Source organism: Sphaerodactylus townsendi, linkage group LG06 (assembly GCF_021028975.2).
Source record: "Sphaerodactylus townsendi isolate TG3544 linkage group LG06, MPM_Stown_v2.3, whole genome shotgun sequence".
Taxonomy (NCBI): domain Eukaryota; kingdom Metazoa; phylum Chordata; class Lepidosauria; order Squamata; family Sphaerodactylidae; genus Sphaerodactylus; species Sphaerodactylus townsendi.
Window position 1 is genome coordinate 129,626,710 of NC_059430.1, and position 24,434 is coordinate 129,651,143.

At 50.5% G+C, this 24,434-nt stretch overlaps 1 protein-coding gene across 2 annotated transcripts; it reads left to right on the plus strand.

The window, feature by feature from the left end:
• The first annotated feature begins 3,138 nt into the window (after positions 1-3,138).
• NFKBIB (NFKB inhibitor beta) lies at positions 3,139-14,901 on the plus strand. 2 transcript variants are annotated; one of them, XR_007244760.1, is made up of 7 exons: positions 3,139-3,708; positions 5,956-6,061; positions 6,662-6,890; positions 7,380-7,468; positions 9,055-9,288; positions 11,776-13,559; positions 13,622-14,901. XR_007244760.1 is itself a non-coding variant. In XM_048499447.1 (6 exons), exons 1-6 carry the CDS (start codon positions 3,308-3,310, stop codon positions 11,812-11,814), a joined length of 1,098 nt encoding a protein of 365 aa, XP_048355404.1. In that variant the 5' UTR covers positions 3,139-3,307; the 3' UTR covers positions 11,815-14,901. The 2 variants fall into 2 exon arrangements, 1 of the variants encoding a protein (XP_048355404.1); XM_048499447.1 differs by having other exon boundaries at positions 11,776-14,901.
• Positions 14,902-24,434: the final 9,533 nt, after the last annotated feature.

The following is a 24,434-nucleotide window of genomic DNA, read 5'->3' on the forward strand; positions in this document are numbered from 1 at the left end:
GCACTGCGGCGCCGTCCAGTTTCCCGACATGCTTCACGGCGCCGCAATCCAAGATGGCGGCGGGGTGTTGTTTTTTTCCTTCTCCTTTTCAAACAGTTCGACCTGCTGCGAGCGGAGGCCGGGACGGCATCTCCCATCATGCCTTGCGCTGTTTGTCTGGGGAAGCATTTTATTAGGCGGCCCCGCCCCCTCCAGGCAACACAACGTCTCACGTTAATATTTGAAAATTAGCATTTAAATGGTTTTACATCACCAAAAATATATATAAAGAAAATGTCCCCAAATTCACCACTCCCTCCTCAGGGCCTGACCCGACCAAGTCTCACTTATGCCATATGTGGTGCTTGGAACAAATTAGTTCTGGTGGGTTTCCTGGGCTGTGTGTCCCTGGTCTGGTAGTTTTGGCTCCTAACTGTCCAAGTTTTTACTGGGTGTTGTGGGTTTCCTGGGCTGTGTGTCCCTGGTCTGGTAGTTTTGGCTCCTAACTGTCCAAGTTTTTACTGGATGTTGTGGGTTTCCTGGGCTGTGTGTCCCTGGTCTGGTAGTTTTTGCTCCTAACAGTTTGTCCAAGTTTTTACTGGGTGTTGTGGGTTTCCTGGGCTGTGTGTCCCTGGTCTGGTAGTTTTTGCTCCTAACAGTTTGTCCAAGTTTTTACTGGATGTTGTGGGTTTCCTGGGCTGTGTGTCTCTGGTCTGGTAGTTTTTGCTCCTAACAGTTTGTCCAAGTTTTTACTGGGTGTTGTGGGTTTCCTGGGCTGTGTGTCTCTGGTCTGGTAGTTTTTGCTCCTGACAGTTTGTCCAAGTTTTTACTGGATGTTGTGGGTTTCCTGGGCTGTGTGTCTCTGGTCTGGTAGTTTTTGCTCCTAACAGTTTGTCCAAGTTTTTACTGGATGTTGTGGGTTTCCTGGGCTGTGTGTCCCTGGTCTGGTAGTTTTTGCTCCTAACTGTCCAAGTTTTTACTGGGTGTTGTGGGTTTCCTGGGCTGTGTGTCCCTGGTCTGGTAGTTTTTGCTCCTAACAGTTTGTCCAAGTTTTTACTGGCTGTTGTGGGTTTCCTGGGCTGTGTGTCCCTGGTCTGGTAGTTTTTGCTCCTAACTGTCCAAGTTTTTACTGGCTGTTGTGGGTTTCCTGGGCTGTGTGTCCCTGGTCTGGTAGTTTTTGCTTCTAACAGTTTGTCCAAGTTTTTACTGGCTGTTGTGGGTTTCCTGGGCTGTGTGTCCCTGGTCTGGTAGTTTTTGCTCCTAACAGTTTGTCCAAGTTTTTACTGGCTGTTGTGGGTTTCCTGGGCTGTGTGTCCCTGGTCTGGTAGTTTTTGCTCCTAACAGTTTGTCCAAGTTCTTACTGGATGTTGTGGGTTTCCTGGGCTGTGTGTCCCTGGTCTGGTAGTTTTTGCTCCTAACTGTCCAAGTTTTTACTGGGTGTTGTGGGTTTCCTGGGCTGTGTGTCCCTGGTCTGGTGGTTTTTGCTCCTAACAGTTTGTCCAAGTTTTTACTGGATGTTGTGGGTTTCCTGGGCTGTGTGTCCCTGGTCTGGTAGTTTTTGCTCCTAACAGTTTGTCCAAGTTTTTACTGGGTGTTGTGGGTTTCCTGGGCTGTGTGTCCCTGGTCTGGTCGTTTTTGCTCCTAACAGTTTGTCCAAGTTTTTACTGGGTGTTGTGGGTTTCCTGGGCTGTGTGTCCCTGGTCTGGTAGTTTTTGCTCCTAACAGTTTGTCCAAGTTTTTACTGGGTGTTGTGGGTTTCCTGGGCTGTGTGTCCCTGGTCTGGTAGTTTTTGCTCCTAACAGTTTGTCCAAGTTTTTACTGGGTGTTGTGGGTTTCCTGGGCTGTGTGTCCCTGGTCTGGTAGTTTTTGCTCCTAACAGTTTGTCCAAGTTTTTACTGGGTGTTGTGGGTTTCCTGGGCTGTGTGTCCCTGGTCTGGTAGTTTTTGCTCCTAACAGTTTGTCCAAGTTTTTACTGGCTGTTGTGGGTTTCCTGGGCTGTGTGTCCATGGTCTGGTAGTTTTTGCTCCTAACAGTTTGTCCAAGTTTTTACTGGGTGTTGTGGGTTTCCTGGGCTGTGTGTCCCTGGTCTGGTCGTTTTTGCTCCTAACTGTCCAAGTTTTTACTGGATGTTGTGGGTTTCCTGGGCTGTGTGTCCCTGGTCTGGTCGTTTTTGCTCCTAACAGTTTGTCCAAGTTTTTACTGGATGTTGTGGGTTTCCTGGGCTGTGTGTCCCCGGTCTGGTAGTTTTTGCTCCTGACAGTTTGTCCAACTTTTTACTGGGTGTTGTGGGTTTCCTGGGCTGTGTGTCCCCGGTCTGGTAGTTTTTGCTCCTAACAGTTTGTCCAAGTTTTTACTGGATGTTGTGGGTTTCCTGGGCTGTGTGTCCCTGGTCTGGTCGTTTTTGCTCCTGACAGTTTGTCCAACTTTTTACTGGGTGTTGTGGGTTTCCTGGGCTGTGTGTCCCCGGTCTGGTAGTTTTTGCTCCTAACAGTTTGTCCAAGTTTTTACTGGGTGTTGTGGGTTCCTGGGCTGTGTGTCCCTGGTCTGGTCGTTTTTGCTCCTTATATTTTTCCTGCATCGATGGCTGGCATGATCCCTATCTAACTATATGACATAACTTGGAAGTTGTCAGCCGTAGATGTGGGCAAAGCATACGGAGCAAAAACTGCCTGACCAAGGCGACACAGCCCAGAAATCCCACAAAAGTAAAAAATTACTTTTAGTCTGCGCCTGCGTGCATTCATTTCCCGCCCATGGACTGGCGCAGCGGCTGCGTCCTTGCCACAGCCCCGCCCTCGGAATACCTGGTCACGCCCTCGTCATGCCCCGCCCAGCCCCATTGGTGTGTGTATGTTTGAATCCCAGCACCATGGGAACCTGTTACTAACATTTTTGGATCCCACCACTGCTTAAAATACTAAGTGCGACTGAAAGGACGAAGACTGAGAGACATGCCAAAAAAAAAAAAAAAGAGGAGCAAATAAAGGCCCTAAATGCGGGACAGCGGCGGGCAAAAACAATCCCTGAACAGAAAAGTTTTAAGAAATTAAGTTTGGGGGGACTCCAATTCCCAAGCTGCCCCTGCGACTCTGACACGCAGTACCCAGAAGGCAACGCGGCAGGACCGCATCCCCCAGCATGCACTGGCCGTGGGGCGAATAAGAACTACGTCTCCCGGCATGCTCTGCTGCCTGCGCGCAATCGTTCGCGGGGGATTCCCCGGTGGCTGAGCGCGGCCCGTCCGTGCGTCGGTCCGCGGGAGCCTCCTGAGGCGGCGGCGGGAGGAGGAGGAGTTGGGGGGGCGGCGGCCGGGCGGGCCCTCCCTCCCATGGCCTTGCTGAGCCCGGAGGCCGCGATGGCCTCGCTGGAAGGGCCGGGCGCCCCGGGCAGGCCTAGCGAGCCCAAGCGCCTCGACTCGGCGGGCGACGACTGGTGCGACAGCGGGCTGGGGTCGCTGAGCGAGAGCCAGCTGCGCCAGCTGCGAGGGGAGGGCCTGGCCGAGGCCGAGGGCGAGGCGGAGCGCTGGGGCCCGGCGGCCCCCCCTCAGCCCAAGGACGGCGGCGGCGGCGGCGGCGCGGAGCGGCTGGACTCGGCCCTGGGGGGCGACGAGGACGTGGGGGGCCTGGCGGAGGGCGTGGGCGCCGTGCGGCTGGAGGGCGAGGGCGCCGCCGTGGCCCCCGAGGCCTGGCTGCACCACGTCCTGGGCTTCGTGACCGAGGACGGCGACACGTACGTAGCCCGGCAGGCTGGAGGAGGTCCTGGGGGCGTTGGGGGGGGGGGATGACTGGGAACTGGGGCAGAAAGAAACCGGAGTCCCACAGGTGTCAAAACTCGCGCCCCTCCACATGTTATGGACTACAGTTCCCATCATCCCCTGCCAGATGATGGGAGCTGTAGTCCATAACTTCATGCTGTAGCCCACAGGTGTCAGACTTGCGGCCCTCCAGATGTTATGGACTGCAGTTCCCATCATCCCCTGCCAGCATCATGCTGGCAGGGGATGATGGGAGCTGTAGTCCATAACTTCATGCTGTAGCCCACAGGTGTCAGACTTGCGGCCCTCCAGATGGTATGGACTGCAGTTCCCATCATCCCCTGCTAGCATCATGCTGGCAGGGGATGATGGGAGCTGTAGTCCATAACTTCATGTTGTAGTCCACAGGTGTCAAACTTGGGGCCCTCCAGATGTTATGGACTACAGTTCCCATCATCCCCTGCCAGCATGATGCTATGGACTACACGCATAGGTGTCAAACTTGTGGCCCTCCAGATGTTATGGACTGCAGTTCCCATCATACCCTGCCAGCATCATGCTGGCATGGGGATGATGGGAGCTGTAGTCCATAACTTCATGCTGTAGTCCACAGGTGTCAAACTTGCTGCCCTCCAGATGGCAGGGGGATGATGGGAACTGTAGTCCATAACATCTGGAGGGCCGCAAGTTTGACATCTATGCTGTAGTCCATAGCATCATGTAGTCCATAGCATCATGTTGGCAGGGGACGATGGGAACTGTGGTCCATAGCATCTGGAGGGCCGCGAGTTTGACACCTGTGCCTGGACGAACGTGGGTGTGCAGCTTGCCACGTGTGGGCTTGCGTGGGATGAGGGGCGTGGGCAGCTTGTGTGGCAAACTTCCCCAGTCGGTTCACATGGCAGGACGACCGCATGGCTGCTGGAATGGGGTCAGAAAGAAACTGAGCGAGATCTAGTCCCCAAGCCCCCCCTTGGATGAGCCCTCGTGTGGCAAATACTTTCTTGGTCAGTTCACGTGGCTTGCTCCTAACATGGCAAGACAATCGTGTCCCTGTAGCAGCTGCTGGAATGAGGTCAGAAAGAGAGTGGACAAGAAATTCTCCCTAAATGCGTGAGGGGGCACAACTTGCGTGAAACGAGGAGCATTTGCCCTTCCTTGGGTGAGTCCTTTGTGTGGCAAACTGCGCAGGGTACTTTCTCGGTCAGTTCACGTGGCTTGCGCTTAACGTAGTACAGTGGTGGCGAACCTATGGCATGAGTGCCAGAAGTGGCACTCAGAGCCCTCTCTGTGGGCACACGCAGAGTGCCCCCCCCCCCCCCCATCTAGGCTGGCCTGGGCCACTGGGCTCAATTATTAGCATTAAACCTAAGACCTAGTTTTGGGGAAGCAGTGTAGGTAACCATGTTAAGCGCTGTTAAACCCCACTGATTTTCAGGCGAAGAACTAAAGCGTAATCCTTTATCTGGGAGTAAGCTCAGTTGCTGGCTATGGGGCTTGCTTTTGAGTAAACCCTCCTAGGGTTGTGATTCATCTGTTGGAAGAGTTGCACAGGGGCTTCAAAGCTACCAACTACCATCAACAAGCTGACTCCCGAGTAACGCACGGCTCAGAGCCAACTGGTTTTTCCAAACTAAAACCTCAGTATTCAGGTTAAATTGCCATGTTGGCACTTTGCAATAAATAGTTGGTTTTGGGTTGCAATTTGGGCACTCGGTCTCAAAAAGGTTCACCATCACTGACGTAGTAGGACAGTTGTGCCAGTAGTGGCTGCTGGTGCTGACAGCCACTACAAGTAGCTGAACAATTTTCCCGCTTAAACATTGACAAGTTTCCATCTGGTATATGCTTTTTGAATGGAAATGATCCATTAAGAGAATTTCCTGTATCGACATCAAACGACATCAAACTTCTGCACATGAGCTGCAGAAGAGTTCCCAGAGGTGGGAGGGATCGTGCCCCTGCTGGCATTCACTTGGGACTGACCTCCTTTGAATGTATTGGGTTTTATACCTGAGTAAACAAAAGTAGATCCGGCTTGTGGCATGACTCTGTTCAGCAGCGAAGCAGACCCTGTATTTGAGAAGTGCTCCATTCAGCTGCTGGGAAAAACCCCTCCTGGTGCATCTTTCTTAGTTCCCCTCCGTTTTGCCCAGTGGGGGGGGGGGGGGGGGGTTGTACTTTTTTCTTAAAGGTTATCTGTTGTTCTCCTTTGCCCTTAGAGCTCTCCACCTTGCTGTCATCCATGAACACGAGGCCTTTCTGGACTCCATCTTGCAGTACACTGAAGGGACAGATTACCTGGATATTCAGAATGACCTTGGACAGGTGGGATTGAGAGGAAGTGTAGTTTTGCTCTGTAGAGTCACTGTTTTTCCTGGGGACCTGTGCTCGAGCTGCAGAATTGGAGCAGCTGGCCTCTTGGGGTGGAGCTGGGTGGGGGAAGAATCTCAGATGTGCTTCATTCCACCAGATCTAAAATGCAGGAATCCCAGACATAAGAACATAAGAACAAGCCAGCTGGATCAGATCAGAGTCCATCTAGTCCAGCTCTCTGCTACTCGCAGTGGCCCACCAGGTGCCTTTGGGAGCTCACATGCAGGATGTGAACGCAATGGCCTTCTGTGGCTGTTGCTCCCGAGCACCTGGACTGTTAAGGCATTTGCAATCTCAGATCAAGATTGGTAGCCATAGATCGACTTCTCCATAAATCTGTCCAAGCCCCTTTTAAAGCTATCCAGGTGAGTGGCCATCACCACCTCCTGTGGCAGCATATTCCAAACACCAATCACACGTTGCGTGAAGAAGTGTTTCCTTTTATTAGTCCTAATTCTTCCCCCCAGACCTCGGGCCCTTCTGGATTCCTTGCTGCCCCCTGCCCTTTCCCCGGGGCACTGAGCTCAGGTTCTTCCTTTTCTTCCCCTCCAGACAGCGCTCCATATCGCAGTCATCCTCGATGCGTCGGATTTTGTTGGCAAATTAGTGTCTGCTGGAGCAGGACTGTCCCTGCAGGAAAAGAGCGGACACACAGCTCTGCACTTGGCGTGTCGCGAAGGGCGGCGGGAATGTGCGCAGCGCCTTCTGGCCCCTCCTGTGTCACAGAGGCCCTGCCATGGGAACGGCTTCAGGGTCCAGCTAGACTGCACCAATTACGATGGTATCGTTTTCTCTGGCACCTTTTGCATTGTGTGGGGGACACCTCATATGAACCTTACTTCTTTTTTGAAAGATCGTCCATCTTGCCAGGTTTAGCTACTTGGGAGAAATTTTGCAATAGTTTCTACTCCTCATGGGTATGAGAAAAGGACCCGTATATGTTTCTTCGTCCTTTCTTCTCAGAAAAAAAATGGACTTGCCCAGTGGTTCAAAGTGTACAGGGAGAAACACATCTGACAGACTTATTCTGGAAGGCAAGAACAGAAAATAGTAATACTCCCATTTGTAAGCACGGCGATTTTTTATATCCCCACATACATGTGTGTGGGTGTACTTATCTATCTCTTTCTATATAAAGGTGGCCATATCTATGAAGAATAAAGATAAAAATTGTATGACCTGGATGATGTAAATTGTATTGATTCTCTTGCACTGTGGTATGGAATCTGTACTTTGCCTTTGCAGAATTACCCACTCTTTCTGTCCCTAGGTTACACACCCCTCCATGTTGCCGTCTTGCGGAAAGATTTGGAAATGGTCAGTCTCTTGATCGCAGGAGGAGCTGATCTCAACAAACCGGTTAGTGACCATGCGTGGTGCTCTCGCTGACCATTGGATAGTCCCACGAGAAAGCAGTTCCCAATTATTTCATTTACGTCATACGTGAGCCACCTTTCTCACTGAGACGCAAGGCAAGTTACATAGCGTGAAACAGTCTAAATCAACAGGAATGGGACACTCTGTACCAGCATAAAATATGTGCCCTGTCCTGTTGTGCAAATTAAGTTAGCTTACACTTCTTTTACTTGATGTAATTTACTGAAATTCATTGAAGCCCCTCCCTCTTCATCCAGTTGGAACGTTACTCAGCCACCCCTCTGGCTTCTGAGTTCTTTTGCAGACCTTTCCCACACCCTTTCAAGCATGTCGGTGCAACAAAAAGGGCTTGAAGTGTATCCTTTTTCACAGGAAGATGGAGCAGCAGTGGCGTAGGAGGTTAAGAGCTCATGTGTCTAATCTGGAGGAACCGGGTTTGATTCCCAGCTCTGCCGCCTGAGCTGTGGAGGCTTATCTGGGGAATTCAGATTAGCCTGTACACTCCCACACACGCCAGCTGGGTGACCTTGGGCTAGTCACAGCTTCTCGGAGCTCTCTCAGCCCCACCCACCTCACAGGGTGTTTGTTGTGAGGGGGGAAGGGCAAGGAGATTGTCAGCCCCTTTGAGTCTCCTGCAGGAGAGAAAGGGGGGATAAAAATCCAAACTCTTCTTCTTCTTCTTATGTGATCCTGTTGGGTTGCATCATACATCCAGGGTCCCATAAGAACATAAGATGTGCGTCTAATGCAGGGGTCCCCAAACTTTTTAAACGGGGCCAGTTCACTGTCCCTCAGACTGTTGGAGGGCTGGACTAAAAAAAACTATGAACAAATTCCTATGCACAAATGATTGTAAAATGTTTGATTTCACCTTTCAGCCTTTCTGTCATGGTTTATTTTTAGAACAGTGACCAAAGTATGTCAAGTACAGGGTGGGCTCCAAATATTGTTGGGGAGGCTGTGGAATACCTTCCCCTGTAAAAAAAAAAAAAAAAAGCAGAACTTACCCAATGAGGCATTCCATCTAACCCAGGATTAGGTTATCTTTCCACCGGGTTCTTTTCCTCCTCCTAACAGCCAGCGAGCGATTCACTAACCTGGCTGATGCCAATGGGAGGAGATGCGGAACAGAAAGCCTGAGAGCAACAGCTTACATGGAAGGTAGCCGAGGAGGAGGAAAATTTGGCGGGAGCAGGAGTTGCCACTGATGTAAGGTTTCCAACTCTGGGTCAGAAAATTCATGGAGATTTGGGGGTGCCATCATGTAATTGCAATCAACAGCCGTTGGGGCTGGTTCCTCCTCTCCCTTGAGCCCCCACTGCACATGAATGGAGCCATCGCCGCCATGCCTGGCGGGCCGGATAAATGCCTTCAGGGGGCCACATTTGGCCCCCGGGCCGTAGTTTGGGGACCCCTGGTCTAATGGCAGGACTCCATACCTGCCTGTTCACTCCACTTCTTTGTAGTTCCATCTTTAAGTGCTTCCAGTGGTCTTGGTAGCGTGTTCAGTTTTGGAGTCACCAGGACGTGTCTTTCTGCTTCTTATTTGCCACCTCTGTTGCCGGCAGGAGCTGAGCTGTGGCCGGAGTCCCCTTCACCTGGCAGTGGAGTCGCAGAATCCACAGGTGGTAGAGTACCTGCTGCGGGCTGGAGCTGACCCGGAGGCCCGCATGTACGTTGGCTACACTCCCATGTACAGCGCTGTGCACCGGCCCGACCAAAAAATCCCACAGCTGTTGCGAGAGTTTGGGTCCGAGGAGCCTGACTGGGAATCGGACGAGAGCCTGGAAAGTAACAGTGAGGTGATTGAGCCCCTGAGCCCCGTGCATGGTCTCTGCAGGGCTGCGTGCCCTAAATCGAAAAACGTGTTGAGATTTGGCAACCACAACAGCAGTCTGCATAAATTGTGAACATTTGCATGACTTTTCTGCGTTTGCAGAGAAGTGGAATTGTATTTTTGAAAGCCGTAATGGCTAGAACAGACCTGGGCATTATACGGCCCGCGGGCCACATCCGGCCCACCGGATGACCCTGACTGGCCCCCCTGCTGTGCTGGGGAGCGAGGCGCCTTTGAAAGCCCCGCAGGAGCCGGTTGCCTTGGCTGCCAGCTTCTGCGGGGCTTTCAAAAGCGCCTCGCCCCCCTGCCTTTTGGCCCGGCCCTCCACAATATTTTCTGTTTCTTATGCGGCCCCATGGAAAAAATAATTGCCCACCCCTGGGCTAGAAGGTTGTCTTTTAAAAAATGAAATAGAAACCTGAGATTCTTAATTCTGTGCTTTTTCTTCGCTTGAGGGATTGCAGGGTACACAGAGCCCTAACGGTGTCAGAGCTGTGCATATCTTGTGATTGTGGATTCTCACGTAGCTACACGAGAGTTAAATTTGTGTCATGGCTCACCTCTCTTCCAGCTCCGTCTTTATGTGGTAGGAAAGCATATTCTGTGCCCACAAATTGCTGCACACTGAAATGATTCCAGAGGGACGGCCCCATTAGTCTGTTGCACCAGAAATAAGCTGGAGTCTCATAGTGCTTTTAACATCTGGCGGGGTTTTATTGTAGCCCCTACACCAGTGATGGCGAACCTATGGCACGGGTGCTAGAGGTGGCACTAGGAGCCTTCTCTATGGGCACACAGAGTTCGTTATGTGGGTGCGGAAAATCAACCCCCCCCCCCCCACACACACACACACACATATCTAGGCTGGCCTGGGCAACTGAGCACGACGTGCACGCACTGTGGTGAGCAGGGAGGACTTGGCTGGCGGGCCTGGTGCCTGTGCTCCGGGTGGTTGCTGCCTGAGGGGGGCGGGTGGTGCAGAGGAGGCAGAGATGCTTGAGAGGCACAGAGCAATGCGTGCGGGACTTGCTGGAGGCTAAAGCAGGCTGGCCCCTGCTCGAGCAGGTGGGGTGGAGGAAGAGGGAGCCAACTGTTTTTTTCTAAACTAAAACCTCAGCATTCAGGTTAAATTGCTGGGTTGGCACTTTGCGATAAACCTTTTTGAGATCAAGGTTTGGCTTGCAATTTGGGCACTCGATCTCAAAAAGGTTCGCCATCACTGCCCTACACTGTCATGGATTTAGTGTCCACTTCATCAGGTAACTGCAGGAATCGTTGCAGGGAAAATTGTAAACCCGGCCGAGAGCTCGCAAGGCACAGGAAGGGCGGGGCAAGATTACATTTGAGTCCCACACCATGACGTTCCTCTTGGCACTTCCTGCATTTCTGGATCTTTTGATGGGGCCGCCTCTTATTTACATTCTTCATAATTTCTTATATAAAATGTCGCTAATGAGAACCCACAATATGCATCTGACCCAGTGGGCCCTAGTTGTTCAGGACCAAAACTATGCTTTCTCTTTGAAGCGACAAGATGCATATTCATTTTTATACTTCAAAAGGCAGGGTAGTTGGCTTGCAGCCATAGTTGCCTGTTCTTGATGTCGCCCTGAGCCTTACAGGAATAGGGCGGGATATAAATGCAATAAAATAAATAAATAACTGAACTATTTTTATGGATCTTTAATTTGAAATACATGCAAATCAGCTGTTTTGATTAAAACAATTAAGGACCGCATAAGCAGGGTTTTAAAAAGACTAACAAAATGAGACATTTTCCACCACTAAAAGATGAAAATGTACAACCTTCGTTCAGCTGATAAGGCTGAGCTGCAATTCGGGAGGTTGTGGGTTCAGAGCTCATCTCAGCAAACCTGTTCTCTCTCTGCTTTCATCCTTCATACGGCAGATGTTATTGGCCTGCCTTCCAGGGCTGCTGGGATAAATAGTTACGAAGCAAATTGTACACACAGGTTCTAAGTGTTTTAATCAGGGTGTGAATTAAGTACATTATGCAAGCATGCAGGATATCTGACATTTGGCATAATTACTGTTGGCATGGATTAGTGTATCAGCATGCGGTTGTCACCAAAGGGAAGTTCTGCAGGAAACCGAGTCCCCTCCCCCACAATCACTACTGGAAACTCCATTCAGCCCTCCAAACATGAAAGTTAGACATTTGTTCTGTTTAAAAAAATTTTAAATGAAAGCGGAGATTTCTGGGATTTGTTTCCTGTACCGAGCCCGGCCTTCTGAGATAAATCTGCCGTTGCGAAGTTGCTTTTCTGGCTTTGCTTATTGCTCATGATTGGCCACAAGAGTTGAGCGAGCGGGTTGTGGTGGGGTGTAGCAGTTGAAACGGCGGGGGAAGGGTTTACTTTAACCTTCCCGTCTCTGTCCCGTCCCCGTCCCCCCCATCTCCAAATCCTGAAAGCATCTTTTGCTTTCCCAGGAGGAATACGACGACATCATTATCAACAGTGGGCGTTAGAAGGCCGTCAGAGAGAGCATCTTCGTCACCTGCAGCGCGATCCATTCCACAACGCAGCATTCAATCCGCGACGGCCAGCTGTGATTTCTGTAGCAATTGTATCTTCACTGTGAGCTAGCTGCGACTTATTTATAGGGGGCGGGAGGGGGGAGCTACGCTGGGGAGCAGTTCCCATGAACCGCATTTCCGACTGGATTTCTCACTCATTTTTTTTTGTTCTTGTCGTTTTAAAGGATTTCTGTTAGTTGCTGTCCAAAAACTGTCAGGGCGGGGGAGGGCCACTATCACTGCCTTTGTGTTTTTGATAAATTCCCAGCAAGCATCTATTTCCCGTCCTCTCGCTTTCCATCCTCTTGAGAAGCCGGAAGAATCCAAGTCGTGTCTTGCCCCCTGCTGGGATCAAAGCAGAAGCTGGAGGCGGGAGCCAGTTCCAAGCCCAGTGTCTGGTTTTTTTGCCCCACTGGGTTTTATCCGCAAGAACTTCACTGTGAGTTTGTGGCCCGGCAAAAGGTGTGATCGCCCTTGTGGTGCGGACGCTGCAGGGGTCACAATCTCTCTTTCCCCGATGCGATTGCTTCCGATCTTTGCAGGCCAGACCCTGCTGTTTGAATCGCTTCTTTCCTGTGTTGATACTTTCAAGGCTTGCTAGAAACCCCCCTCCCCCTTTCAAGATTGGACTGGGAACAAGAGAGCTCAAAGCAGCGGGGTGGACGGGGGTGGGTGGGTGGCAGATAGCGACCTGGGGCCCCCCTCTGCTTGGCCTGACGAGGGCCTCTGGACAGGGGGCGGAGATGCCTCTCTGCCACAGCTGATGGAAGAGGGGGCATTTTTTGTCCTTCTTCAAAACAAATCCCTGCTGTGCCCATTGTGCTCAAAAGCAACTGTGGTGGGAAAGGGGGCTGTTGCCAGCTGTGTGGATGCACAGATCCCTGGTCCTTCTATTTCAGGGGTCTGCAACCTGCGGCTCTCTAGATGTTCATGGACTACAATTCCCATCAGCCCCTGCCCCCTCCCAGCTGACAGGGGCTGATGGGATTTGTAGTCCATGAACATCTGGAGAGCCGCAGGTTGCAGACCCCTGTTCTATTTCCTTCTAAGTCCAGCCTCAAGTCACTCTCCACCTTCCTTCCTTGCAGTCCACGCTAATATCCCCCACCCCTGATCTGTTCCCTTTCAGTAGTGGAGTTCCTCCTTGTTCCTCCTTCCCACATTCGTGTGGCTTGGGAAGGTCAGGGTTGTGTTGTGTGTCTATCTTTGGTTCATTCACAACTACGGGATATCCTCCTATCCTCACTGTCAGTAACCCACGAGGGCCTCTTTGTGGGTGACCATGTGGAACATGGGCTGGTTTGAGTGGGGTTCCTTTCTGCTTGATGAACTGAGTTCATCCTTTGGATGCTGACAAGTAAAACAGCCACCTGAGGGCTACGAACCCTCCAGGGATGGGCAGGCGCTGGGCCCAATTCAGTCGTTTGGGTGCCATGTTGGATTTGGTGACAGGGCTTCCATTTCCTTCGAACCACAGGGGGCTCCAGACATCAAACAGATGTGGTTTCCCCTGCCTCTTCATCTCCCACCGCCCACCACAATTTCTAAAGAGAACTGAAAGCGTGGCCCAGAGAGGTCACGTCTCCTTCCTGTTGCTTTTATTTCTTTATTTTATTTCTTCCTGGGAACTCAAAGGGTATTTTATTTCTTCCTGGGAACTCAAAGGGTATTTTATTTCTTCCTGGGAACTCATAAGGGTATTTTATTTCTTCCTGGGAACTCATAAGGGTATTTTATTTCTTCCTGGGAACTCACAAAGGGGGTGTCAGCCCCTGGAAGCTGGAAAATTGGCAGCATAAAGCAGAGAGTCTCCAAACCCTGCAGCACCTCCTAAGAGTCCCCAAAAGTCAGCTTCGATCTTTGTTGTTCATGAATTAGTGGCGGGCAATGCCACCCCACCCCCCCTTCCTAGGCCTTGACTTCGTAGACTGCAGGAGAACGGGGCAGCTGAACATCCTTTTGCCACCTGGGGGGGCTTTCTCAACATTCAGTTAATAGCCAGTTTGGCACCTCCACCTTCTCTGTCTCATTAATGCGAAGCCACAGGGCTCCGGACACTGTGTGTTGCTTTCTCAATGGGCTCTGCCAAGCTGTCCGCTCCCCACCCCCAGAGAATGACGGTGTCTCTGAATTCTGCACACGCAAAGCCGGCAAGGAGGATGCTGGGCCATCATGTGAAAGGGACGGAACTGGGCGCCTTTTTGAGTCTCCCACGATCATCTGGCAGCAGGACGGTCCTTGTGCTGGGAGAGGAAGAACTCAGTGAGATGCAGAAGGGAAGGAGGGAGGCTCTGAGCATCCTTGAAGGCCCCGTGGACTGACAGCCCCGTTCGTCCCAGCAAGGCGCTGCGCTCAGCCCCTGCCCACTGCTGGGCGGATACTGACGGGAGCTGCCGGCCGCCCTTGGCAGGCTCTGGGGCTCACCTGTGTGCTGTGGAGGTCCTCGTTAAAAACTTTCCATCGGTAACTTCAGCAGAGAAGAGGGAACCGGACCACGTCGCATTTGGGCTCTTGAATTCCTCCCCAGCGTCGTCCCTCTTTTGGCGTTTGGATGCTCCCAAGTGTCCTGTTGGTTTGATGATGTCTGTGATTCGGTTCCGTCTCCTCCTCTCCCCCTCCCCCACCCCCTGCTCTGCCTCCACATGTTGGTTGTATATGATGTAGGTCTCAGATTGGATTAGATTAAAAGCTGTGGATTTCTGGCAATGCCAGCACCTTACATTATTGTATCAGCACTATTGATTTTATGCTTTGAGGCAGGCATGTAGGCTTGGAGTGGAGCAGGAATTCAGGAGGCTCCAAAAAAGTCCAGCTGTAGGGGCAGAAAACAGGCTAACGCCGTGATCAGCACTTTTGGTTATACCCGGGGGCGGGGGGCGGGGGTGGGGAGATGTTTAGAGGTGGGCATGGCAGACCAGAGACCTTGTCAACCATTAAAAGTCGGCTAACCTGTTCTCAATGCTCAAATCAATATAAAATCCTCCCAACGATTTTAATATACAATACTTAATGCTCCAACAATAAAGATACTTTATAGAAGTGTGACGCTGGTTCATGTTTTTATAACAATCCTATACAAGATGTATTCCTTAGAGCATAGGTGTCAAACTCGTGGCCCTCCAGATGTTATGGACTACAGATCCCATCATCCCCTGCCAGCATCATGCTGGCAGGGGATGATGGGAACTGTAGTCCATAACATCTGGAGGGCCGTGAGTTTGACACCTGTGCCTTACAGAGACGACCTGTGTTAATTTTTCATCAATTCATCAATTACACCAATGTGGTGTTATTGTGCAACGCGCAGTGATTTGTTGTTTATATAGTCCAGCTTTTCGGTAAGCTTGAATGCAGAGTTTCCTCATTCAGAATCGATCAGTCAGTCAAGGCTGTCCGCCAGCTCGCTTGCCTTTCAAACTGAGTGCCCAGATCATTACAATGCACCTTTTTTTCATTACATATATTTACTAACTGCTCTGCGACTGTAATAAAGAATATGATAATACAGAGGATTACTTACTCTGATCGTAAATTTTACCACCCTACTGTAATGTAATCATGACATCTTCAGATACAGACACTGGATCACGCTGTGGCTACACTTGTGCTGCTTGGCGTGGTGGTTGAGAGCTGTGGACTCCGATCTGAAGAACCGGGTTTGATTCCCACTCCTCCACCTGAGTGGCAGACTCTTAGCTGGTGAACTGGATTTGTCCCCCCTCCTCCCCCCCCCCCCACGTGAACCCTGCTGGGTGACTTTGGGCCATTCTCAGCCCCACTGACCTCACAATGTGTCTGTTGTAGGATGACTAAACCATTTTGAGATTCCATACAGGAGAGAAAGGTAGGGTATCAATCTGCATGCTGCTGCTGTTGTAGTGGATTTGCATTAATGTTAGTATCACATAGGTTATACCCAGTGGTGGGATCCAAACATTTTAGTAACAGGTTCCCTCGCCAGCCCCCCTCAGCAAAGGGGGCAGAGGCCTACCTAGGCAAACCTGAGCCCTGGACAAAGAGCCACAGCGTTGGGATGCCCCCCCCCCCCCACATGGGCAGCCACCACCGGACCTAATTCCCCAAGAATTTTTTTTGCACCAGGTCATTTTAACTGCCAAATCATCTCATCATCGATTATAGAAAATGCCCCAACTCACAAATCTGACCACAGCAATGGTGAAACTCACAGGTTCTTTGATAGAGACTGGTGAGATAAAAGGTACGAGAGGCTGAGAATCAATGAATTGCAGTACCTGAAAGGGATTAACCCAGTTCAGGGAGTTACATTATTAGTCGCAATTGCTATATGGAACCTTCACGTTCAAAGGCAGGATGCCTCTCGGGGAGGCGAGGCTGTGGAGATGGAAAAGCGGACCCAATTAGTAACCCCCTCTCGGCACACACAAATTATTAGTAACCCACTCTCAGGAACTGGTGAGAACCTGCTGGATCCCACCTCTGGTTATACCTTCTGTACACACCCTTTTTTATTGTGCCAATTGGCACAAAAGCTCCACATTATAAGATATTCAAGACTCGATTCACAGATGTTGATCTGCTCAGTCCCATGCATGGCTGCTAGGAAGCCAGTCTTACTGACTTTACTGGTTTGTATTTCTAAGTAAGCAATCCTCAGGCCCTAGAGAGAATAATATTTTGGACAGAGCACTTTCTGATCGTGCTCACTTTTCCATTTGTTGTCTGCATCTTCCTGTCTTGTCGTCTTGCACAATAATTAATGGCAGCTTTACGCATGCTGTTATAGATGTCATATAAATATATTAAAATCAGTTTTTAAAAATAGTATTACTATAACTATGTTATGGACACCATTAATATTTACGTCAATTCTGTATTGTGCTGCTTTTATACTTATTTCTGGTCTCCATAAAAAAACATGAAAAATCTATAACAAGAGCCACACCTCTCTAAAGTATCTTCATTGCTGAGTCATTGTGCGGTATAATATCAAAATTTGGGGAGAACTTTCTATTGATCTGATCATGAAGAACATGCCAGCCTGGTTACATTTGGATTTTTTTAATAGATACTCTGAAACTCCTCATTTTTGTTGTGATCAACCATCAAAAGTCAGCCAGTCACGTGCGACTGAACACCGTGTCCCCCAGCCTAAGGGCGCCGAGAGGGGCCCTCGGGGACAGAGCTGGCCCTCAGTGCCCCTCCTTGCTAACTGCTTGGCAGAAAGTACACTGGTTATTGGGGCGCTGTGTGGTTTCTGGGCTGTCTGGCCGTGTTCTAGCAGCATTCTCTCCTGACGTTTCGCCTGCATCTGTGGCTGGCATCTTCACACAGCACCCCAGTGATTCCGGCCGTGAAAGCCTTCGACAATACACTGGTTATTTCTTCATAGACTGAAGAGCTTCCTGAGTGGACCCACCAAGAACTGCAGCAGGTATTTGTGAGCAAGGATAGGAAGGAGAGAGCACAGTATTTACATGGGAATAAGTTGCGCTGGGCTTGCTGGGCCTTCATTATAGCTAAACATGTCTCTTAATATAGCAGGGGTCTGCAACCTGCGGCTCTCCAGATGTTCATGGACTACAATTCCCATCAGCCCCTGCCAGCATGGCCAATTGGCTGATGGGAGTTGTAGTCCATGAACATCTGGAGAGCCGCAGGTTGCAGACCCCGACCTAGCCCCTTTCTGGATATTGTGGTTCAGGGACATCTAATCCCCTTCTGAAGTTTATGGGGCTTTAACAAAGGATCAAGACTTATCCAGCAAGGTTAGATGTTGGAACAGAACCTCCATGTACCAGCTGTGGCGGAAGGGGGGAGATGCAACCCATGGAGGGATTAGCTTCCCAGGTGTGTGTGTGTGTCTATCCAGATATCTATGAGACTATCATAGAATTCCAAGTTTCTATTTGACTATCATAGGGGGCTGGGCTGGGCTGATCCAAGAGGCTTGGTCTCGAGATAAAAGCCAAGAGTAGTTGGGGCCTTGATGTAAGAACATAACCGAATGCAACATGTGTGCACACACACCTGTATCCTAGCAACATGGCCACCACCCAGCTATGGTTCGATGCAGCTCTTTGGCAGGGTCACCTCTTGAGCGCAAACCCACATTTGCCTTTGAAGGAACCAGCCCAGGGCAAGGAAGAGGAAAGTGGCCCAGGAGAAGTCGAGTTTACAGTCTGCTCTGGGCAGTCGTCATGACTTCGCTTGACACAGCGGAGCAAACAAATCCGGTATTTTAGCATTTCTCCTGTATGTCCGGAGGGGGAGGGTCAGGCGCCAACTGGACTCCCTGTTTTGAGAGGATGCCACCGTAGGATAAGATGGTGTGCAGGGAGGGCTTGGGTGCTGCAACCTGTATCAGTGTGGGCACCTGGATGGAAAAACTGATGAGGTCTAACCAGAGGTGGGATCCGGCCGGTTCTCACAGGTTCCCGAGAGTAGGTTACTAATTATTCGTGTGTGCCGAGAGGGGGTTACTAATTGGTGATTTTGCCACGTGATTTTTGCCTCAGTTACGCCCCTCCTCTCAGCAGTAGCGCCCAGAACTTGAAGCAGTCTAGCAGGAGGTGCACCGGCGTGTGTGGCAGCCTGCGCCTGCGTGCATTCGTTTCCCGCCCAAGGACCGGCGCAGCGGCTGCGTCCTTGCCACAGCCCCACCCCCGGAATGCCCGGCCACGCCCCCGTCGTGCCCCGCCCAGCCCCATTGGCCACAGTTTGAATCCCACCACCATGGGAACCTGTTGCCAAAATTTTTGGATCCCACCACTGGGTCTAACTTGTGGGAAGGATTGGCCGCAGCCACTCCCTGGGTCTGTTGGAAATTCCGCTCCTCCTTCAGCGTTCAGGAGGCACCACAGACCTCTTGGAACAGGACAGCGCTGGGGTGGGTGGCCTTTTACGTATCGTGGAAGTTCTTCCTAGACCACTGGCACTGCAGAACCAACAGCCCAGTGGGCAAAAATGCCCGTGGCCACCATCAGCTGGGTCCAGACTGAATCGTCTCCTCCAGCTCCACCCGTACAACTGAGCTCGCTTTTTAATTTTTTCTCTTCCCCAAACCCTGGAAGCGGAGATCACCCTCTATGCTCAAGACCACATGAGTATATCGTATATGCATCGAAGAACGAATCAAAAAGTGGTGACTTGGAAAGGGATGTTTAAAGATGGTGCCGCGTCCCTCAATAGCTCCAGATGCAGAGGCCCGCTTGTCAAATCATTTGGTTTAGACTTCACTTTATTAAGTGGGCTACACACCAGCAAGCAAAGCAAATCCCTTCCCAGTTGTAGAAATCAGAAACAACACACACACACACACGCACACCCGTCCCCCAAACAGACACGTGCCCCTCCACTCCCAATCACAAAAGCAGCTGGGGGGTGGGGAGCTCACTTTGCACCAATGCCCATGGAACCCATTGACGGAGGAAACGGACAAAGTTTTAATGTGAACAGTCGGCAGTCAGGTGGGGGCAGGGAAGAAGAAGAAGAGTTTGGATTTATATCCCCCCTTTCTCTCCTGCAGGAGACTCAAAGGGGCTGACAATCTCCTTGCCCTTCCCCCCTCACAACAAACACCCTGTGAGGTAGGTGGGGCTGAGAGAGCTCCTAGAAGCTGTGACAAGCCCAAGGTCACCCATCTGGAGTGTACAGGCTAACCTGAATTCCCCAGATAAGCCTCCACAGCTCAGGCGGCAGAGCGGGGAATCAAACCCAGTTCCTCCAGATTAGATACACGAGCTCTTAACCTCCTACGCCACTGCTGGGTGTTTGGGAGGGGCTGGAGGGGGGATTGCTTTTAGCTTAGGGAAGGCGTGTGTGCCAAATATTTAGTAAAATAAGAGCTTTTAAAAATGTTTCGGGTACCTGTTCCCAAGAAAAAAACTTTAAAAACCTCCATTTGAAAGAATTTGTGTCTTCCAATACCCCTTTCTAGCCATGGAGTTTGCAGTATTGTGCTTGTATTGTGCACAGTTTCTAAAACTTCTGAAATCCCTCACTTAGGAATTCAGACTAGGAGGCTTGAGTCAGAACATCCCAGCCCTTCAATCTCACTTTTAGTACGAGTAGGAATTCTCCAGCATCATTGCAGCCACATGGGTCACAGTCTAGAGCAGTGGTGGCGAACCTCTGGTGCCAGAGGTGGCACTCAGAACCCTCTTTGTGGAGCCTGCACGCCAAACAGAAGAGTGTCCCCACACACACACATCCTAAGAGAAGCTGGCCTGGAACGCTGGAGCTCGATTAGTTAGCATACCCAAACCTGGCAGACCAAGTTTTGGGGAAGCAGTGTAGGTAATCCTGTTAAACGCTGTTAAACCCCACTAATCTTCATGCGAAGAACTAAAGCGTGATCCTTTACCTGGGAGTAAGCTTGGTTGCTGGCAATGGGGCTTGCTTCTGAGTAAACCCTCCTAGGGTTGTGATTCACCCGTTGGAAGAGTTGCATGGTTGCTTCAAAACAAAGCCACCGACTACCACCAAACTTCTGATTAACGCAAGCCTCAGAGCCAACCGTTTTTTCTAAACTAAAACTTTGCAATAAATAAGTGGGTCTTGGGTTGCAATTTGGGCACTCGGTCTCGAAAAGGTTCACCATCACTGGTCTAGAGTGCACCTTCCTGAATGGAAAAAGGCAAGACTTGGGCAGAAACTCATACAAGGACAGCAAGCAACCTCCCCCATAGAGTGATCCTACTGCCCCTTGTGGACTGAACAAAACAATCAAGTCTCACCCAGTGCAGAGAGTGAATCACCCATCTCCCTGACTGGAGGGAGGACTGGCCGGATCAGATTACTCATACAGAGACGCTGCAGGCAGCCTCCTGCAGTCAGCTACTTCAGGCACGTGGGAACCTCCTGTTTATTAATGTTCCACAATGCGCATATTTGGCGAAGAAGATGCCCTACTCTCCCAGTGGCGATGGAGGGATGCATTTACTTGGCCTCTAGAGACTTTCTGGAGGTCTGTCTTGGTCCATCAATCTTCTAAATGTTGCAGAGAACAACTTCAGTGTAGAGCTCTTTACACAGAACCACATAAATCCTTGAGGTTAGAAATGGGGCCCTGGAAAACTGTGGCCAGAGGCAAGGCTGGTTATCAGCCCAGAGTGTTCCTAGGACAGTGGTGGCAAACCTTTTCGAGACCAAGTGCCCCAATTGCAACCCAAAACCCACTTATTTATCGCAAAGTGCCCACACGGCAATTTAACCTGAATACTGAGGTTTTGGTTTAGAAAAAAACGGTTGGCTCCGAGGCGTGCATTACTTGGGAGTAAGCTTGGTGGTAGTCCACCAAGAGCCCCCAGGGGATGGGGCGGTTTATAAATCGAAACAATAAATAAATAAATAAATAGTCAGTGGCTTTGCTTTGAAGCAACCGTGCAACTCTTCCAACGGGTGAATCACGACCCTTGGAGGGTTTGCTCAGAAGCAAGCCCCATTGCCAGCAACCGAGCTTACTCCCAGGTGAAGGATCACGCTTTAGCTCTTCGCATGAAAATCAGTGGGGTTTGACAGCACTTAACAGGGTTACCTACACTGCTTCCCCAAAACTAGGTCTTAGGTTTAATGCTAATACCGTGTTTCCCCGAAAATAAGACAGTGTCTTATATTAATTTTTGCTCCCAAAGATGTGCTATGTCTTATTTTCAGGGGATGTCTTATTTTTCTGTCGTCTGTTCATGTTAAGATCAGACATGCCTTCTAAACAAAAGAAACTTTTACTTTCGATCTCTGCTTTCAGGATTTTTAACCCATATTTCACACTCCATGAAACTACCTCTACTCCATCTTATTTTCAGGGGATGTGTCATGTTCAAGAGGGGAAACAGGAGTAGTTGGGCCCAGCTGGCCCAAAGGCCAGCCATGTATGTATTATTAATGGGGGGGGGGGGCAAGCTCTGTTTCTGCATTACCCACAGAGAGGGCTCTGAGTGCCACCTCTGGCACCCGTGCCATAGGTTCGCCACCACTGTCCTAGGAGATGAAGAGCCAGCGACGGGATCTTCCCATCAACTTTAAGTCAAAATAAAAATCCCATGAACCCCCAGTTTGGATCATGGTAGGTTTTTTGGGGGGGGGGGGAGAGATTACCTCTCCTCCCGCCCTTCACTTTTCCCCACTTCCATCAGGAGTTGGTTTGGATCCCTGGGCATCAAAACCTCTTTTCTCCCCCATGCCTGAAACTCACGATTCTTTAAAGAAACAGAACAGCAGGCTGTTTCCAGCTGGAGATCCTGCAGTATCTCAGCGGGTCTTTTTAGCCCGAGAGGCAACGTTTTCAGGGGAAATTCTAGAGCGGTAGCTGTCAGTGGCGTATCTGCCGAGGGACAAGGGCCCGGGCGCCACTCTTCTAGTCACGATAGAGAGCAGGCCAGGACTTCCTGCCTGCCACTTCCCGGCCTCCCTCAACCCCATCCTGGACTCCCCCCTCCCTTCCCCCCCTGCAGTCCCAGCCTCGAAGACTTTCTTTTATAAGCACTGAGGCTGGGGGTGGGACTTGGGGAGCAGGAAGTCCAGAGAGTGAGGGATGAGCTTTGCTGGAAGAGTCTGTTGGGGAGGAGGTGGCAGGCCCCTAGCGCACCCATGTCCATGAGTGACATGGGTGGAGTTCTCTAGAACAGTTAGGGAGGTGGAGCCTGGAGGCATCAGGGGAGGCCGAACTAGGAGTGAGTGAGGGCAGCAGAGGGGCAGCCAGGGCCTAGAAGCGTCCTGGGAACAGATTGTCTCCAAGAGCCATTACCCTGAATGCAGCTTCAGTGGCTAAAGCCATCTCCACCCCATCACCTAAAAAAACCTACAGGAGCCCAGCAGCACATTAAAGACGAACGAAAGGCTTTTTTGGGAGAAGCGTCGGAGGTCTGCATCCCCCTGGTTTGCGGAAGCCCAGTCCCTGCAGAAGTGTGCTGTAGCCCCCAAAAGCTTCCACTGTGCTAAAATGCTGTTGGGCTTTAAGATGCCTCCAGACTGTGGCTCGTGTTGGAGACGCAGTTGGAAGAAGGCGGGTCGCTGAGCCACGTTTCCACAGCAAGGAGCTGCCGGGGAGGAGATACTTAGCCAAAGGAGAGTCCCAGTTAACAGTCGAAAGCCAAGCTAGAGAGAGACAGTGAGAGTGTGTATATACAGAGAGGTTGCATGTGTCAAAGGGGACAGACGGAGAATGGAAGAGAGCCGTCTCTTCCTCCTCCTCCTCCTCCCCTAAACCTGCTGGTGACCTGACGGAAGAAGGGAACTTCTCTTCAGCTCCCGCAGCTTCTCAGCAGCCTTTTGAAGGTCACGCTCAATCTCTTCGAGCTTCTCCAGCTCCTGGTCCTAGAAGGTGGAGGGAGAAGAGAGGTGGTGAGACCAGGAATTCTGGACGGCTGCCTACCCTCGCCCCCCCAGCCCCGCCCCGGTTAACAGATTCAGAACAAAAGACCCCGATGTGGAGTGTGGGGGGGGGGAAGCAAACAAATAAGGTATCTCCCAAGTGGGCAGGTGCACATCAACCACATCAGGGGTCTGCAACCTGCGGCTCTCCAGGTGTTCATGGACTACAATTCCCATCAGCCCCTGCCAGCATGGCCAATTGGAGATGGCCCAGGTGTAAGCCCATGCTGACAGAGGCTGATGGGACTATGAGTCCATTGGAGGCTATCTGAAACATGCAGTCCTGAACCTAATTCGATGAACTTTGCATTTTGCAAGAGAGAAAATACAGCCATGGTGGCTGTGCTTAGAACCTCATGGTCAGCCAATATCTACCCTCCTGGAACTTGCCTTCGGGAGCTAGAGGGAATAAGTCCTGGCCCTCTTCCACAGGATGGTCCTGCAGGTATTTGAAGAGGACAGTAGGTTCGTAGTCCTCTTTTCCGGTTAAACCTGCCTCTTTCCTTTGACCAGTTCTCATAGGGCTGAATTTCCATGCACCCATACCACATCCAGCTCCTCTGAACAAATGTAGTTCAATGTAGCAAAATGTAAAGTGATGCACATAGGGGCAAAAAATCCAAACTTCACATATACACATGCTACAAGGGGTCAGTGCTATCGATGCAAAGACCAGGAAAGGGATTTAAGGTGTCTTGGTTGTCAGGTTCATAGGAGACTGGGGATCATTAGGAAAGGAATTGATAATAAGGGCTTGCAAAAGTTGTCATGCCCTTATATATAAAGCCATGGAGTGCGACCGCGCCAAGGGAGTTACTAATGTTCAGTTCTGGTCACCACATCTCAAAAAGGATATTGAAGAGATGGAAAAGAGATTATGAGACAGCAACGAGGATGATTGAGGGACTGGAGCACCTTCCTTATGAGGAACTTTTAAAGCGTTTGGGAGACTCTTTAGTTTGGAGAGAGATGTCTGAGGGGATATGATTGGAAGTCTATAAAATTATGCATGGGAGTAGAAAAGTATAGAATGATAGAGATAAATTTTTCTCTCTCTTTCTCACAATACACACGAACCAGGGGCATCAAATTTGTAAGAAAATGCTGGGGGCAGAGAATTAGGACTAATAAAAGGAAACACTTCTTCACACAGCGTGTGATTGGTGTTAGGAGATATACTGTTCACTTGAGGAGGTGGTGATGTGCCTCTCACCTGGATA

Coding starts and splice junctions, on each gene's coding strand:
- NFKBIB (XM_048499447.1), top strand. CDS start 3,308: ATGGCCTTGCTGAGCCCGGAGGCCGCGATGGCCTCGCTGGAAGGGCCG. Junction 6,062..6,661: donor TTCAGAATGACCTTGGACAG/GTGGGATTGAGA, acceptor CTTCCCCTCCAG/ACAGCGCTCCATATCGCAGT. Junction 6,891..7,379: donor AGACTGCACCAATTACGATG/GTATCGTTTTCT, acceptor TTCTGTCCCTAG/GTTACACACCCCTCCATGTT.